The sequence below is a fragment of the Strix aluco genome, chromosome 5 (assembly GCF_031877795.1).
Source record: "Strix aluco isolate bStrAlu1 chromosome 5, bStrAlu1.hap1, whole genome shotgun sequence".
In the NCBI taxonomy this organism is placed as follows: domain Eukaryota; kingdom Metazoa; phylum Chordata; class Aves; order Strigiformes; family Strigidae; genus Strix; species Strix aluco.
In genome coordinates this window covers 39511554-39526976 of record NC_133935.1, presented here as the reverse complement: position 1 = coordinate 39526976, position 15423 = coordinate 39511554, and the positions used below count along the sequence as shown (strand labels likewise).

Below are 15423 nucleotides of genomic sequence, written 5' to 3'. Positions count from 1 at the left end.
ATTCAGAATTTGAGACACAGGCTCATTTTTCAAAGCAAAATGGCCAAACACCCAGCCATGTTCAGAGCAAAGGTCTGGATAATTCAGCCATATTGTCCCCCAAGGTTATGATCAGCACCTGCTTAAAGAAAACAATTTTCCCAGTAGCAGATTTTTTCAGTAGTTAACCCAATTGTTAAAGACCCAATTGATAAAGACGTTGCAAACACGCTAGGTAATTGATAAGAACTGCGACTGGCTTTCATAATAAGTGGGATATTTAACACCTCTAACAGACGAAATTTCCTAGAACCATCACATGATATTTCAAGACACTTTGCAACGACTACTTAACTGCAAAGCTCAGTTTTAAATGCTAATAACTGCTATGTAATCACTTAACTGAAAAGCATAATATTATGTGCAGATCTTTTCAAAAGTGAAATAAATTAAACATACTCTTAGTGTATATAATAAATTAGATGTATTTCAGCACTCTTAGATTCACCCTGAATTCATGGCTTTGGAGGTTTAATACAAAGAAGCAATTTTATTAGCTAGCCATAACACTGCGCTTCTTGAAGTTCAAGCTTTGAGATGCCTACTTTCACTCTCAGAGAGCACTGCAAGACCATTTTGAAAATCAAGTTATATGAGAGGATCTCAGGAAACTCAGGACAGCTTGGCCATTCCAAAAGGCTGGACCATATTGCTATTTTGCAACAGATACCATTTCTCTCTTCCTTTTAGCATGGCAGTTTGGAAGATTATTTACTTTCCTCCTCCCTTCACAGGGTACCAGGATGCAGAACATCAGAAGTATACAGCAAAGGTCTTCAAAGAACAAAAAGTGTTTTCCAACAAGGCTGTATAAAGTCAAGCTACTATCAGAATCACTTAGTGAAGATTAGTAAATATGTCTAGCAAAGACAAAAAGCATTTATATTTTTAGTATTCACCATAATACACCATGCACCACTACTGAACTTGCTACATTCACCACACAGCTGGTAATTTCATAGTTCACAATCTACAGTCCTGAGGTTGAAACTACTGCCATTGTTTTGTTCATTATGTATCTTAACTAGGGTAATTTACGTTATTTGGGGCTAAGTTTGAAAATATTAGCCAAGGGACTAGTTAAAGCTTCATATACAAATTTTATTAGAAATCTAGAAGTTACTAGACAATCAAAATTATGTAGACCTGTGAAAATATCAATGGTGGTCCATCTGTCCAGAATATAGGAAAGACTTTTGCTGCTACAGATATGCCAAACATTAATTTATTCACATTTGTATACATTTGTACACATGTAAAGGACATAATAAACATTAAATGCTAAGAGTAAAGGCTGCCAGTGTCTTTTTTTAGTAATACTGGTAAAGGAGAGTTCCCATTTCTCACTTCAAATCAGGTAGGTCTGATCCACCTTTTGCCTGAAAACAGACATTGCCTTACATTGTCAACAACTTCAAAGCAAGAAGTAATACAAGCTGAACTCATCCACAGCGTAGGATTTCGGAACTACCCGTACTTCTGCTGTGAAGCCACTAGTAATTACGTAAGTCAGCATTTCATATCATAAAGAAACCTTCCGAATAGGAAGAAGTGTCATAGAGCCTTGCAGGTGTATACATGAGATTTTAGAGAGTTAGAACTAGTGTAACACACAGCAGTTTTCTGCTTAGATCTTGCCTAACTTTTCTCCATTAGAAATGTCTCTATTTCTATACTTACAACTTGAATTTGACAAAAGAGACTTAGTTCTACTTTTACAAGAGCTTTCCAGCGCTACATCTAAGAAATTTATAGCAGCATACCTGACAGAGAAGCTGTTTCTCTAAAGGTTCATGTAATGATTTTGAGACAAAATGACACCTTTGTAGAGGACACAGCTCAGAAAAGGTTAAGTAAGATGAGTTAAGAGCAAATTATCACGTTTGACTGTTGAGGCCTTGCTGTGTTTAGGAGCTACTCCCACACTTCAAAAAAAGATGGTGCTCTTTTACCAGGTTAGTGATCATATTTAACTGATTGCAGGACAGTACATCAAAATGTCAAATCCTTTTGAAAAGGAAAGGTCTTGATCACACAGTCCTCAGTACAGCAGAATCAATCTGCAGGAAAAGGCATCTAACCCTTTCTAGTTTACGCTGACACTCATCATTCCCATGTGTTAACCTGCTTGTTATGTTATGGAACATAAAGTGAATCCTGCAGTATACCAGGTATTTGATGCTTAGTGCATCCTGGTCATCTACAATTGTATGCACACCTAGCTTGCAGTAATAATGGGCCTTAAACATTGCAGATTACTGTAAAACACGATTCAACTCTCAGTTCCGTTCCTGATTGTAGAAAACTAAAACCCTTTTCACTGAGAAAGGAAATTGCCTTTCAACACTACTCAACAGGTCAGCAAGGTAATGAGAGGCTGCTGCTCCAACCTAAGAGGTGTTACTGCTTGTACACAGCAGTGCTTCACACACATGCACTAAACTTTACAACTCCATTGATGCCAAGGAACTTTAGAAGTTTGCACTCCTCATGTTTTACAAATTCCTTCTTCAGCCTAAAACTGCTCTACTCCCATTCACTGGCCAGTCAGGCATGAGAGCTACTGGCTACTTTCAGTTTGGTAAGAGGAACTCAGTTCATGTACTGAAATAACTTCATGAGTCTGGCTTCAAAGCAGATCAAGCCAAAACATGCTAAATGCAGTTGTGCCCAGAAATACCTTATGGCATTAGTAGGCTGTTCTTGATCCAAGGAGACAAACCTTTCCATAGCATTTCTGAAGAACAGAAAGCAATAGCTAGCCAGGATTAAGATAGCAGGTACTTTACTGCCACCAACACAACACATTAGTTAAAAGCTGCAACACCACAATTTGCCAAAACAAAGATTTTGGTAGTTCTCAATCACTACCAACAGCAGGACTTCACATTAAGTTTGAGTTAAGACAAAAATATGTAAAAACATTTGTACATGATACTACAGTTTAGGTATTTTAAGAGATATGACTTGCCTCTTTCTTTCACAAATTAAAGCATAGCTTTCATTTACATTGGAAGGGAGTAGTAAGAGCAGGCCGGATCTTAAGGAAAACTTCTGGAAAGCTCTCAGGAAAAAGACTTGATACATTTATTTACTTCTTCACATTTGTACAGCCTAATTCTAGAGAGCAAAAGCATCAGGTAGCCACACTTCGCAGAATGCCATCAAGACCAACATGGCAAAGACTTCTTTAAAGATGCTTATTTCTAAAGAATAAGATTGTGTGATCACTTTACAAACCTTCTACTAATAGTAACAGTACCTCTTAGTGCCGAAAGCTGTATTGACAGCTATTTTGCACAGATCACATGAAATCTCCAGAAATACTATAGATTTAAAAACTAGATCCTGCTATTAAGAATTCAATGTAATACAAATAGAAAACAGATGTCACCAGTTTTAAAAATTGATGCATCACCACTAATCCCTCATCTCACATGCAGTTTAGATCAACTGAAAAAAATCTTGATAACTTACTACCATTGAATACTCTGCCTTAGAGGAGTAAGTAATATTTTATTATGGTAACAAATACTTTTATAAACTTTGTTATATTACAAAAAGAAGTGGTTTTATTGACTAAGGTTTTTCCTAAATGGAGTTTCCTCAATAATAGTCTTAAAATTGACTTACCTTCATTTGGTGAAGTTTTCAATTTTGTACAGATACCATGTACATCTCCATAGCATTCCTGTATTTTATGCAGTGCATCTGTAGCTCGAAGTTCCATAAGAGAACGGAGCTCTGCAAGAGTAACTCCAAAATCTCCATGATTAGCTTCTTTTACAGCATTTTTTACGCCACTATATGCAACCGAGTTGTTTGCCATATCACCCATGATGCATGCAGTCTTTAGTGTAGACAGTTTCCAGTAAGGAACAAGATTTCAGCTTAAAATATTTCCAAAAGGAAAATAAATCCTTTGGGTATGAAGACAGTCAGAAGAGCAGACACATCACCCAAGTAAGAGACCCCATCTGGAGAGATATCTTTGAGGTTGTCCCATGGCGCGTTCTGTTTCCCAAGCCAAATAGCATGTACAGTCTAGGGAAAGAATAAATATACATTCAGTTACATAACAGCTATACTGAAATACACTGTAAGACAACCCTACTCTTTGTATTGAGGTTACAGAACAAATTTCTGCTTAAGGTCAATTGCCTCAAACTTCCTGTAATATTTTTAGTTCGCATTCAGCTGGCAAGAGTGATGAGGCATAAAATGGATGTTTCCCATCCCAAAATAACCTTGCATTATTATACTTTCTTAAATCGTTAACTTCTTAGAACAGCTGCTCCCTTTAAGTCTTGCATTTTGCTTGGTATACCCATATGGTTCATCATCAAGAGGAAACCTTTAAAAACACCTGGAAGTAAATCTGTTTCCAAGGAAATGGAGTTTGGAGCATCCACCACTGATGTCACATGGGGTAAGAACATGCCCAAGTTAAAAATCAACTTTTCACTAAAGCTTTCACCTCAGAGCTGGGGATGAGCAAGCTTTTGTGTGTTCCCATGAATACATTTGCGCAAACCTCAAGGAAAACAGTTTCAAGACTAAGTTAGCCCACGCATTAAGTACTTTTGTAGTGTAAGTAGGAGTATATCTCAGGCAGAGCTAGGTCTTAATGCATTTTCATGTCCAAAGTGTTTTAGGCCCCCTCCAGCCCATTTCATCACAACTCAAGACTCCCACAGTATCTGCATTTAATTCTTTGCAAGAGGGAAAAACTGCACAATACCACCTTCCTGCAGAAGGGATAGGGAGACAAAGAGCAGCTCTTCCGCCTGATTATCATAGCACTGTAGCTGAGAAATTGACATCTACCCACAGGATTCTTAACTTGCACAGGCACTCTATATATAATTCCTGCTCGGCTGACACATCTTGCTTGTACACATTTATCTACACAACAGTATAGTGAACATACAAACACTTCATGCCTTTATAAAGATCTGCTGTGTGCCGAAGACAGAAGTCTGATCATGTAAGTCAGCTTTATCACCATAACAGGGCATGCTGAGCACAACAGACTATTCCACCATGAGACGTTATGGCTGCCAGGCTCAGATGAACAATAACTTGGATGCTATCAGGTCAACAAGAACCTCAGGTGTCATATGCCTAGCAAAGCCAAACGGTTACCACTGACTGCATTGCTTTATGAAAGCAAAGAGTCAAAGAGCAAAGAAAAGATTTCTGGCTATTGCCCTGCCAGGTTAGAGGTCTGTTCAGTTAAACCACTGTGTCTGTGTTGAGGTCCAGGTAAAAGCACCTAATTACCAGAAATTTAAGGTCTTGGTCCAGAAGAGTCTCAGGTCTCTGCTCTGGAAGCAATCACCTTCAGCCATAATCAATCTACCACTTTAAGCACCATGCCACAGTACTGCATTGGTACTGAAGACAACCACTTGATGCTGAAAGACCCTGAAATAACGCTACCACAAGTGACAATTCCATTCCCAGCACAACTGCCACCACTCTTCCTATCACTAGGAGATTCTGAGAAAAGCACCGTCTATGGCTGTTTTCCGGAGAGCGACAAAAAACATAAAGCAATCAATACTCATATGTTTAAAACATCAACATCCTATAACAGCAACAAGGTGACTAATTTAAAATTTTAAATCTTCACTGTTTTCTATGGTACTTGCAAAATATTATGATGACAGTTGTAAAGTCCATGACGATGGGGTTAACCTGCATGCTCAGATGCAGTTTTGATTAACACACATTCTTCAGCTGACAATAACATGTTCTGCTAGAGTATCCTGTAAGTGAAGAAATTCATGCAAATCATGTACGAAAGAGCACTCTTTAAAGCCACACCACATCTTTATCTAACGCCCAAACACTGTTGGCCAACTAATAGCCTAGGAGGATTTATCAATTGGCATCTGATCGTAAACTATGACAGTATAACAAGAAGCAGAGCAGGCAAATGAGTTTGTATAGCTATGGAAAAGATGTTGCAGCTGCTAATTAGGCAAAAATAGACCAAGCAGAATGCCCCACAACTACTTACATCAAACTTGATTCAATTTTAATTAAGAAAAGCTCTGTTCAAGCCTTGAGCAGAAGCCCTGCACTTGAGGCCCAAATACACCCAAATCCAAGTACAGACATGAGGTTAGGAAAAGCTACAGTTCTAGTCACTGCTCACGTAGCATTAAAAAGCTTTGAGACTGAGTACTGGGCCAGGGCAAGATTGGCTTTCACGTGCAAGTAATCTTAAAAGCAGTAATATTGCTTAATCATAGCTCATACTGTGCTTTGCACTCTGGTTCTATCATCTCTATGCATCTTGATCCATTTTTGTTAAGACGTAATAGTGCAGTGATTAGCTATTACTAACAGTTCATACTGAAAGAGGTTCTCAGATGTTCTGAAACACCTCAGAGGTGTCCTAGCATACCAAGGGACCCTCAGGGTTCACAAACAAGTTCAGTAAGCTTACATTAACACTATAAAAGCTGTGCGGTTCTGCAGATCAGCTCCAGTAGTGTTACAGACTATTCCGCACACCCATGTTAGGAAATAGCTGTGGAAAATTGAGAGGAACAGCATGAATACTCTTCAAATTCTGAATACTGAGCAAGAACAGTTTTGCTCCAAATCATAAAAACTTGGTTAAACATTAGTAATTGTTACACAAATCAGACCAGAAAGAATCTGCTCTAGAAGCCCATTTTCAGAACACAGGTACAGAATGCACTGACCTTAACATAGTTTCTTTGTCGATTCCTACAGAAAAAAATATTGCTACAAGTTTCTTTAAGAAATATCCTTAAAACAGTTTTGATGTCAAAAGTTGCAACATTCTATCGCTTCCTGTTACAGCAAGTTCCAACAGTCTACTTTTGTAACAAAGTGGTGATGCATAATGCAACTATAAACAGTGAAATTCAAGTATCATAAAAGAAAGCATAATTTTAAGCTACATAGATGGTTATCTCTTCAACTAGTGGAATATTTTATTTGTTTTGACCAGTGTTCCAGTTCTCAACTCAATTCTTGCAGCAACCATTTGACATACATTGAGTACCATGAGTTCTGATGGACTATTGTTAAAAGCAACTTGCCTCAAACTTCCAATCTGCTCAAATTTTAAATTCAAGAAGCAATCATCAAACTAAAAGTCACTTATACACCATTGCTGAAGTTCCAGCTTATTTAAAGTTTAATTCAGTTGAAGTTATGTTAGTGTCCAGCTTAAACAAGCTGCACACAAATTGATTAAGAGAAGTCTGTCTTTCATTAGGCACGTCAACTTTTGGATAGTCCTATATTTACTTATCACTGATAGTAGGGAACAATGTTAAAGCTATTGTCTGCCTCACTCAAGTGACTAAAAATCCTGTACTGCAGAGGCATCTTACAGTAGCAGCACATACTCTCATAGGCAGGATTCACATACTTGTGCAAATCTCTCTGAAAAGACCCTGCTGCTCTATGACTAATAGCTTCACTGACATATCCTGTCATCGCGGCTGCCTACAAGTACCGCATCTTAAATTCCTTAGCCAAATCAATTAATATTTATTGCTAAGTAAGTGTGCTTTGTTACCAAAGACAATAATCCAAAACCATAACCCATGAAACAAAAGTTAGATAATTTTACCAGCGCTAGAAGTTTGACAACCTCACAAGCCTCTGTACTTGGACTGGAAAAAGGACAAGCTCTAAACAGAAGCCTACACGTAGAGATGTTTATCAAAGCATGAAGAGGCTATAGATTACAAATCTATTTAGTGCCACCAGAACATACTGTGTTGGCCAAGCTAGAAGCTGTAACATGTTTCTTGAAACGTTCTTGTAACAACACTTTAAATATAAACCCATGTTAAACCCCTCCCCAAAGGCCAGCTACTATTGAGGCAGCCCTGAACATTAACTATGCTTCAAAAAGGACTGCAGAAATAATCCTTCATAGGTGAAAGTATTTACTAATTAGTAATTTAGTATTCAGTAATTCCTTCTTTTTGGAAGAAAGCTATAATCTGTGTTCTACATTTATTAAAATTAAGTCTGCCTTGAAGTGATAGTTTGCAGTGGCCACGCACTGACAATCAAATGCGAACAGCAGAGTTTAAGAGTGGCGGGCATAATTACTATTGCCCAGATGCACAGAACCTAGCATACCTTTGACCCCTATCCAAGCCTTTCCTATTATTGAATTTGCATTTAATACTTGCTTCACCAACCTACAGGAACACATTTTAATCTTGATTAAGAAAATTAAATCTTAAAACACCTAAGCATACTCATATCTCAAGAGTCAAAGCTCCAGCAATTATATATCCCATGTCATTCAATTTAATTTATACATCTGCTTGAACACTATGCATTCAGATAATAAGCATTAGCTGGTACTAGCATTTGACCTTCAACAACAAACTAAAGCTGGTTGCTGTAATATAGGAAAAGGCTTGCAAAGTGATTATCTCAGGAAAGCCTTTGTTTAATCTAATTAGTTCAATGAACACCAGACAGATCTACATACCAAGAGGCTGCGGTGGTAAAAACTGTCCCCACGTTTCAGTTGTCATGCCATTTTAATCTGTTTCAAAAAACAACTTTTAAGATACAGAAAAATATAATATGCCTTTGCATACTTTAGTTTGAAACCCACAGCACTGGGCACGTTCCACAGCTTCAAGCCATTACATGATTTTTTCCTTAGGAGAAAAAAAAAAAAAGAAAAAGTTGTCCATAATATTATAATGGAAAGCAATTGTAACAGAGAAAGTGACCTGAAAGTCACACTGAAAAAGCCTGAGGTGGTCTGCTCTGGAGGGTCAGACTTTAAGAGACAGACCCTCATACCTACTTGAAAGGCTACAGAAACTCACCAGCTGCTTCACAAGAAATATGAATGAATGCTAATAAAACAAAGTTCATACAGAACAACATGCATTTACAGGTCACTATCCCATATGTTAAAATGTGCCTAAGTGAACAACTCTAGGAGTTAAACCATTTCAGTGACATGCTGCTGTTTCAGTGCAAGCATCTCAGAGAGCCTGGCTTATGAAGAGACAATTACAAGTAGATTGAACAGCTAAGAGGGAGAGGGCACAATCGTGGAAGACACTCCACAACAGAAGGTTTTTAATACATCACCTTCAGCCTTAAAATGTGCCCAACAGTGTTGTAATGCCAAGTTTCCCCTATTACAACTCCTGTGTTATAAACAGTAAATTCAAAGGTTACAAGTTTTGCTGAGTTTTCAAACAGAAATCTGACTTCATTGTGAAGTTTAATCTCTTGCGAGGCAGATGCACTTGCCTAACTGAAATGAAAACTGGCTGCTGTTCCTAGGCTCTTGCAGTGGATGTAAACACTAGTATTTATCACACAATCTAAAAGATTGCTGCTGCCTACTGTGATTGATGCTTCTGTACTAGCAGTTTCATCCAGTGGTAGTTTCTTTGCTTTAAGATCCCAAATTATTTCTTATTGAAATGATGGCTAACAAATTAGGACTTCAGTAGTCTGAAGTCAATTTGGTAGTATAAATTAGTAATGTTCACGCAAAAGACTCCTGTATCATTTTCCTCCTATTTTGGTAGCAGCAAGGGAAAATTATAACAGTCTTGAACATGAGTTATTACAGCATGAAGACCATGACCTTCTCTTATGAAGCAGCTTGCTCCACAGACTCTGACAGGAGCCTGGCAAGCAAGCAGACATTGTTTTATGCCATCAATCAACCATGCAGGCCTGTACTCCCCTGCCTTTTCCAAACCATGGCCTTTCCACACTCACGAAGCAAGTCAACTCTGACTGAAGTGACAGCTGGATTAAGAAACAAGATTGGAAAGTGCTGTATAGAATAGTCTGAGTAGAAAAACTGTTTTATCCAAAGCTTAAACTAATCATTAGCTTTCTGTATTTAAGGTATTTTAACTTGAATGTGAGAGCTGAATAAATACAAAAGACTAATACAACAAGTAGCTCTTCAGAAAAACCTCTGAACACTTTCAAGGAACATCAGACTTTGAGACATACTGGAAAGCCCTAGAGAATAAAACCAATGTGATCATCATTACAGAAAGTGTCAAGGGTCCCGTGTATTTAAAATACTCTGCTTTCATACTCTTTCATATTACAATGTTGAGTTGTCCCTAAAAAGCCAAACACTTCAAGACAAACCCATGCAGAAGAGTTGAGTTTTTAACTACTTAAAACACTTTTCTGGAAGCAGGAGTTACCCATTCCAGATATTCATTAACAGAGCAATGTCTTGAAGGGTTTCCTAAACCCACAGCTCTGATCAACACTCAGCTCAAAACAGCTTTTCCCTTCTCCACTCGCAGGCCCTGAAGCTTCCTTCTCAATACTTCCTTTTACTAGGCTCATCTACTTTTTGCTCTGTGATGACATTGTAAACTAAAACAAAAAGGCTAAAATTGACAGGACTGCTTACGATACCAGGTAATTCCAAGTTAAAGCTATAATCCTAGAGAAAAAAAGTTTTAACCTCTAGACATTACTCTGTCCCATTCAGCATTGTTTATAGCATGTTCAAGTACTTAAGACGCATTTACTATGTGTGTCAGCTTCCTCAGATAACTTGAGATTAGTGGAGCTGCCAAACTTTGGACCAAGGCGCTGATGGCTGAAGGCAAATCTGGGATATCATGAAGCTCCATCTACTGGTGTTTAAAATGCAAGAAAAAATGTTTGCCCAGTGCCCATCAATGTTTTCCTTTACTTCAGATTGAGTCCTAAATAAAATCACTGAGGATTCAAAGTCTCTCAATCCTGTACAGTTCAGGTTAAAAATGTTTATTTGGGATAATTATGCTGCAAAGTAAGTTCTATTAACAGGTCTGTCATATTAATAACTTTATATATAAATCCTAACAGTAGACATATTTTTTTAATGCAGTTAAGTCATGCACCAACAAATACTCACAAGTTCAGGAAAAACTTACCACACTTTTCTTATCAATACTTATCAAAACTATATTGACAAAAATTACAAACTTTTCCAAAAAGAGATGGTAGCATGGCATCCTACTTAAAATTATGCACGACTACAATAGAATTTACTTGCATTCCCAAATTACAAAATGCATTGCAGTCACAAAACCTGACAGGTATGTGTTAAATGAGGCATATAACATCATTATATGCAGAAAAGTTTCAAGTAAAGGGAAAGTGAGATGTACCAAATTTCACCCAATAGAGCTGGAATCAGATTCCTGGATTTCAGTCACTTGTTGCATTTAAAGCTTAGTGCCTGCCTGTGAGCAATGCATCCAGCTGGTCAGTTCTGACAATAATTATGACTCAGAGCCAAACAGCAGCTGACTTCTTTATAACAGTTATTCCTACAGGTATATTACTTGTCTTGAGAAATCTTTTTACCTTTTTTCATAAAGCCTCTAATTTTTGCTGCTTCTCCTTAACCCTGCCTCCAATCGATTTTGAGCTAAACACACATGTCAGATGTTACCTCTATTTTTACTTCCATCTTTCAATTCCCATAATACCACTGCATACCACTGAAATTGCTTTACTCAGTTTGAGCAATGGTTTTCTTGCCTTCCCATGTCATTAGACAGTAAGTAGCATTAGTGGAATTTTTTTTTGTTCTGAAGCTCCAAGTCAAACTTCAGGAGTTCTTAACACCAGAAACCTTGTTTCAGAACACATTGCACCCATTTAAGCAAAAACACATTTAAATTAAATTGCATATAACACTTCAGCTAAAGCTGTAGACATTTACCATCTCATCTTGATTTGAACACTCCCCTTTTTTTCTCCCAGAAAGTATTCTTTCATATTAATATCCATTTAAGCAGAGCAGTATGCAGAGGTATGAGTCTTCAGGCATGGGCAAAAGTCCATCTTTACCTGATTCTTTCAGTATTCAGGAAACCTAGAGAGAAATTTAAAATTAAGTCTTAAAAGTACTAGGAAATATTTATGCCTAATGAGATTAAACCTAATTACTTCCATAAAGTCACTCTGCATATGACTGACTTCCTCCTATTAGGGCAGTAAAATTAACTTAGTAGGGTAAGCTTAAAGGGTTTTTTGCTACCTTGGACTAGTTACTGCTATGTGGAAACAGTACTATGAAATATTCTATAAGCTCATCAAACTGTAAACACATAATATATAAATAGTAACACTTATGTGACAAATCATCTATTTATGATCCTCAGAAACACACCCATCAAGTGATGGCTTGGAACATAAAAAAATAAAAATTTCAGCTCTGGTCACCTATCTCAATGAGCACACATTATGATGCTAAGTTGGATACCTATTTTGTCCTCTCATGACCAAAGTTTAAGCAGCTTCCCTCTTGTCCTGTAACATGCCAGTTTAAGAGACTTCATCTTCAGATTTTTCAAAGGCCTTCTGAAAACACAAGAACAGTTTATCCTTATCCTCAAACCCTTAAAAAGCCTTACTTCTTGAAAAATTTGTGATTTGAAAGCTATGCTAGCTTCCCCTGCATGTCATATTAATCCCTGCCTGCCAGAAATATACCAAGTGGTTGAAGAGTCATTCTGAGAAAACCCCATTCAAAAACTGCAATTACATTTGCCATCTTGTATTCCTAAGGAGCCAAAGTTTTTTTTAATTCAAATATCATAACTAGTTTACACTTGAGTAGCTCTTTCAGAACTATTGCACAAGTTTGTGGCAAGAGGAGGTTCAGGGTTTCTTTTGTTGTTTTGTTTGGTTTTTAACCTTGGTATTTGAATTTGAGAATCCACTCTGTGGCTTTGCAAGAAACACAGGTGTGGAATCTCTTGCAAACATCTTCATTATGATTATACTGACCATCCCTTTAGCTCTTTTTGATGAATTTTGAGAGTTTAACTCACTATTCCATTCTAGTGGGCCTCCTCTTTCTGGTACAATATAAAAAGCACCTTCAGTAAGTTGAGCCTCATGGTATTATCTGATGCGTTTTACCATTTAGTGAGGCTACATACTGCTTTTCCTTCAGGCACATCTCCAGTTTCAAAACTAGTCCTTCCTCATGATTATACTTTTTGATCTTTCTGAAGTTTGACACCCACTTAAAGGCTAAATTCTCATGCTGTCTGCACTGTCCTGCTCTTTTAGCTACTCCTTTTAAAGGACCTTCTCATTTATGCAGGGCTGGTTGCTGGTCTTGGGTTTTTTGCATACATTTAAGCATTACTGCAATATAGTTATTGGTACCTGTCCATAGGATGATGTTTAATTAAATGCTGTGTGATCAGTGTGAGTTATACGACAACCCCTGCTCCACCATTCAATATAATAAATTCCTGTTTGCTTCTTTAACTTAGACAGGGAGTGTATGAGCACTGTTACTAGACAGGATGCATAAAGCTGAGATTCTCATCATAGCACTTTGTACATCTGACAATGCAAGCAAGTCTGTCACATCCTCTGATGACCAAAGGTATGGCTGTCCTGCAGTGTTGAGGCGTCAGACTTCCACTCACAGAGGTCCTGAAGCAGCTCTCATTATTTGAGACTAAAACACTGCAACTTACACCTGTCACCCTTATCCTTTTTCATTGGGAAAAGCCACCTACATTAATCGGCAACTGCATTAACGAAGTAAGAGACTATGTGAAAGCCTGCTGTTGCAACAGTCACACAGGCAACCCAGGGCTCAGAACGGTAACCTCTTGTGTGCCTTTTTATTCTTCTTTCACAGCACCTCAGCCACTAAGAGACAGCAGTTAGTTTTGGGTCCTGCTCTAAGTCCATCTCTCATGGGACACACAGCACTCCAACCAGTTTTAGCATCCCTTCCTTTACTAATCCTTTTTCCACTGCTCTTGCCTTCTCCCTGCATTTCCATGATCTTTAAGAACAGCCAATTTTTTTTTGACAGCAGTGCGATCTGCCCCTCCAGATCCAAGGAGACAGAAAGTACCACACATATTCCCAAGCCTCCACCCTCCCACTAGCTGTGCAAGCCTTCACCCTCCCACTAGCTGTGATCATAGCCATGCATTTCCCTTCTTTACAGTCTAAGAGTGGGCTACTCACAGCAGCCTGGTGCAGAAAGCAGTCATCCAAAAAGCATTTCCCCCTACACCAGCCACAAAATAGAGCCAAAAGATTTAAATATAAGGGTTTCTACTGGCTGAACAAGTTACCACAGATTCCTCAGAATTTTTTCCACAAGATGCCAGAATAGCTGATTTATTTGTAGAAGTCATAAAGGCAGTGTGGATATGTCAACTTAAGGAACACACGTTCAGCTAATGCTGGGAGCATCTTCATCATGGAACTATGTTGCTGCCACTTTTAAGATAACACTAATCTCCATTCAAGAAAGGTTCATTTTCTCTCTGTTATTTCAGGTAAAGTGACATGCCACTAAACAAATGACATAATACATCACTTTACTGCCAAGGCCAGACACCATTTGAACTGAATAGCAAATTCACTAGACCATCAAACAGCAGCTCAAGCAGACTTAGTAAACATAATTCATTTCTCAGTTTTGGTAGGCTATTTAATAATTTCTGTACAACTGGCTATGTGCCATTAACGACTGCAGCTTCATTTCTAATGTCTTCAGGTTTGAAGATCTGTACCATGCATAACTCTAGGTTTCTGAGAGCACAAGGACATCAGTTGCATGATTAAATCATGAAAAAAGTGACTGGGAAAAAGAATGCAAATGGAGCCATGCTCTATGATAATATTTAAAAGTCCTATTCCACTCAGTAAAGGAAATCCCTCCCAGAGTTTCCCATAAACCAAAGCTCTTAACTCTTCACTAGTATCAGTGGATCCTAATGCAATTTGTATAAAGTTGTGCTTCCAGTATAAGCAGCAAGCATTCAAACTAGGCAGTGAACTAGGTACCTATTTAGCTCTGGCACAGTGCTTATTCCTTTCAGTAGGGAAAGGCCATGCCTTGAAAAAACTTCATAGCAACCAGCTGGACCTATTCAGTACTGAGAATCAGATATTTGTTTCCCTCACTCCCCTGCCCAATTGAAGCACAAAGCTATCATAAATAACATGTTAAACCAGCAGACACTCAGGTGCCTAGAGCATAACTACCACTGGCATACATAGTGAGGTGTCAGTCTCCTGCTAAGGCAGCTCTGAATTCTCAGCAGTAATTCCTAGTGGCTAGTTCAATAAGGGTAATTAATGTTCCCCCTTCCAAAAGACATTATCTGAATTGGGGGGCTACTGCCATCAGTTCAGCTGCAGCTGACCCTTAGGGCCAAGAGTCTACGCATACATGAAGACTACAGATCGTCATTCTGCCTCAGCTAAATCAGACCTATTATGTTCCTTCTACATAAAGCTACTTCCTGTAAACAAAATAAGCTGTTTGATTTATTCTACAGTGGCACATAGTAACAATCTGCAACTTCTACAATCAGGTCA

The 15423-nt window shown here is 38.1% G+C and overlaps 1 protein-coding gene across 8 annotated transcripts in view; it reads right to left on the bottom strand.

Moving 5' to 3' along the window:
• Positions 1–15423, bottom strand: part of ATP2B1 (ATPase plasma membrane Ca2+ transporting 1) — a 63631-nt gene that overhangs the window by 31808 nt on the left and 16400 nt on the right. For all 8 annotated transcript variants that reach the window (XM_074827083.1, XM_074827085.1, XM_074827087.1 and 5 more), the window contains exon 2: positions 3673–4083. In XM_074827083.1, coding sequence (XP_074683184.1) covers positions 3673–3877 — 205 coding nt within the window. In that variant the 5' untranslated portion in view covers positions 3878–4083. The remainder of the gene's footprint in view (positions 1–3672; positions 4084–15423) is intronic.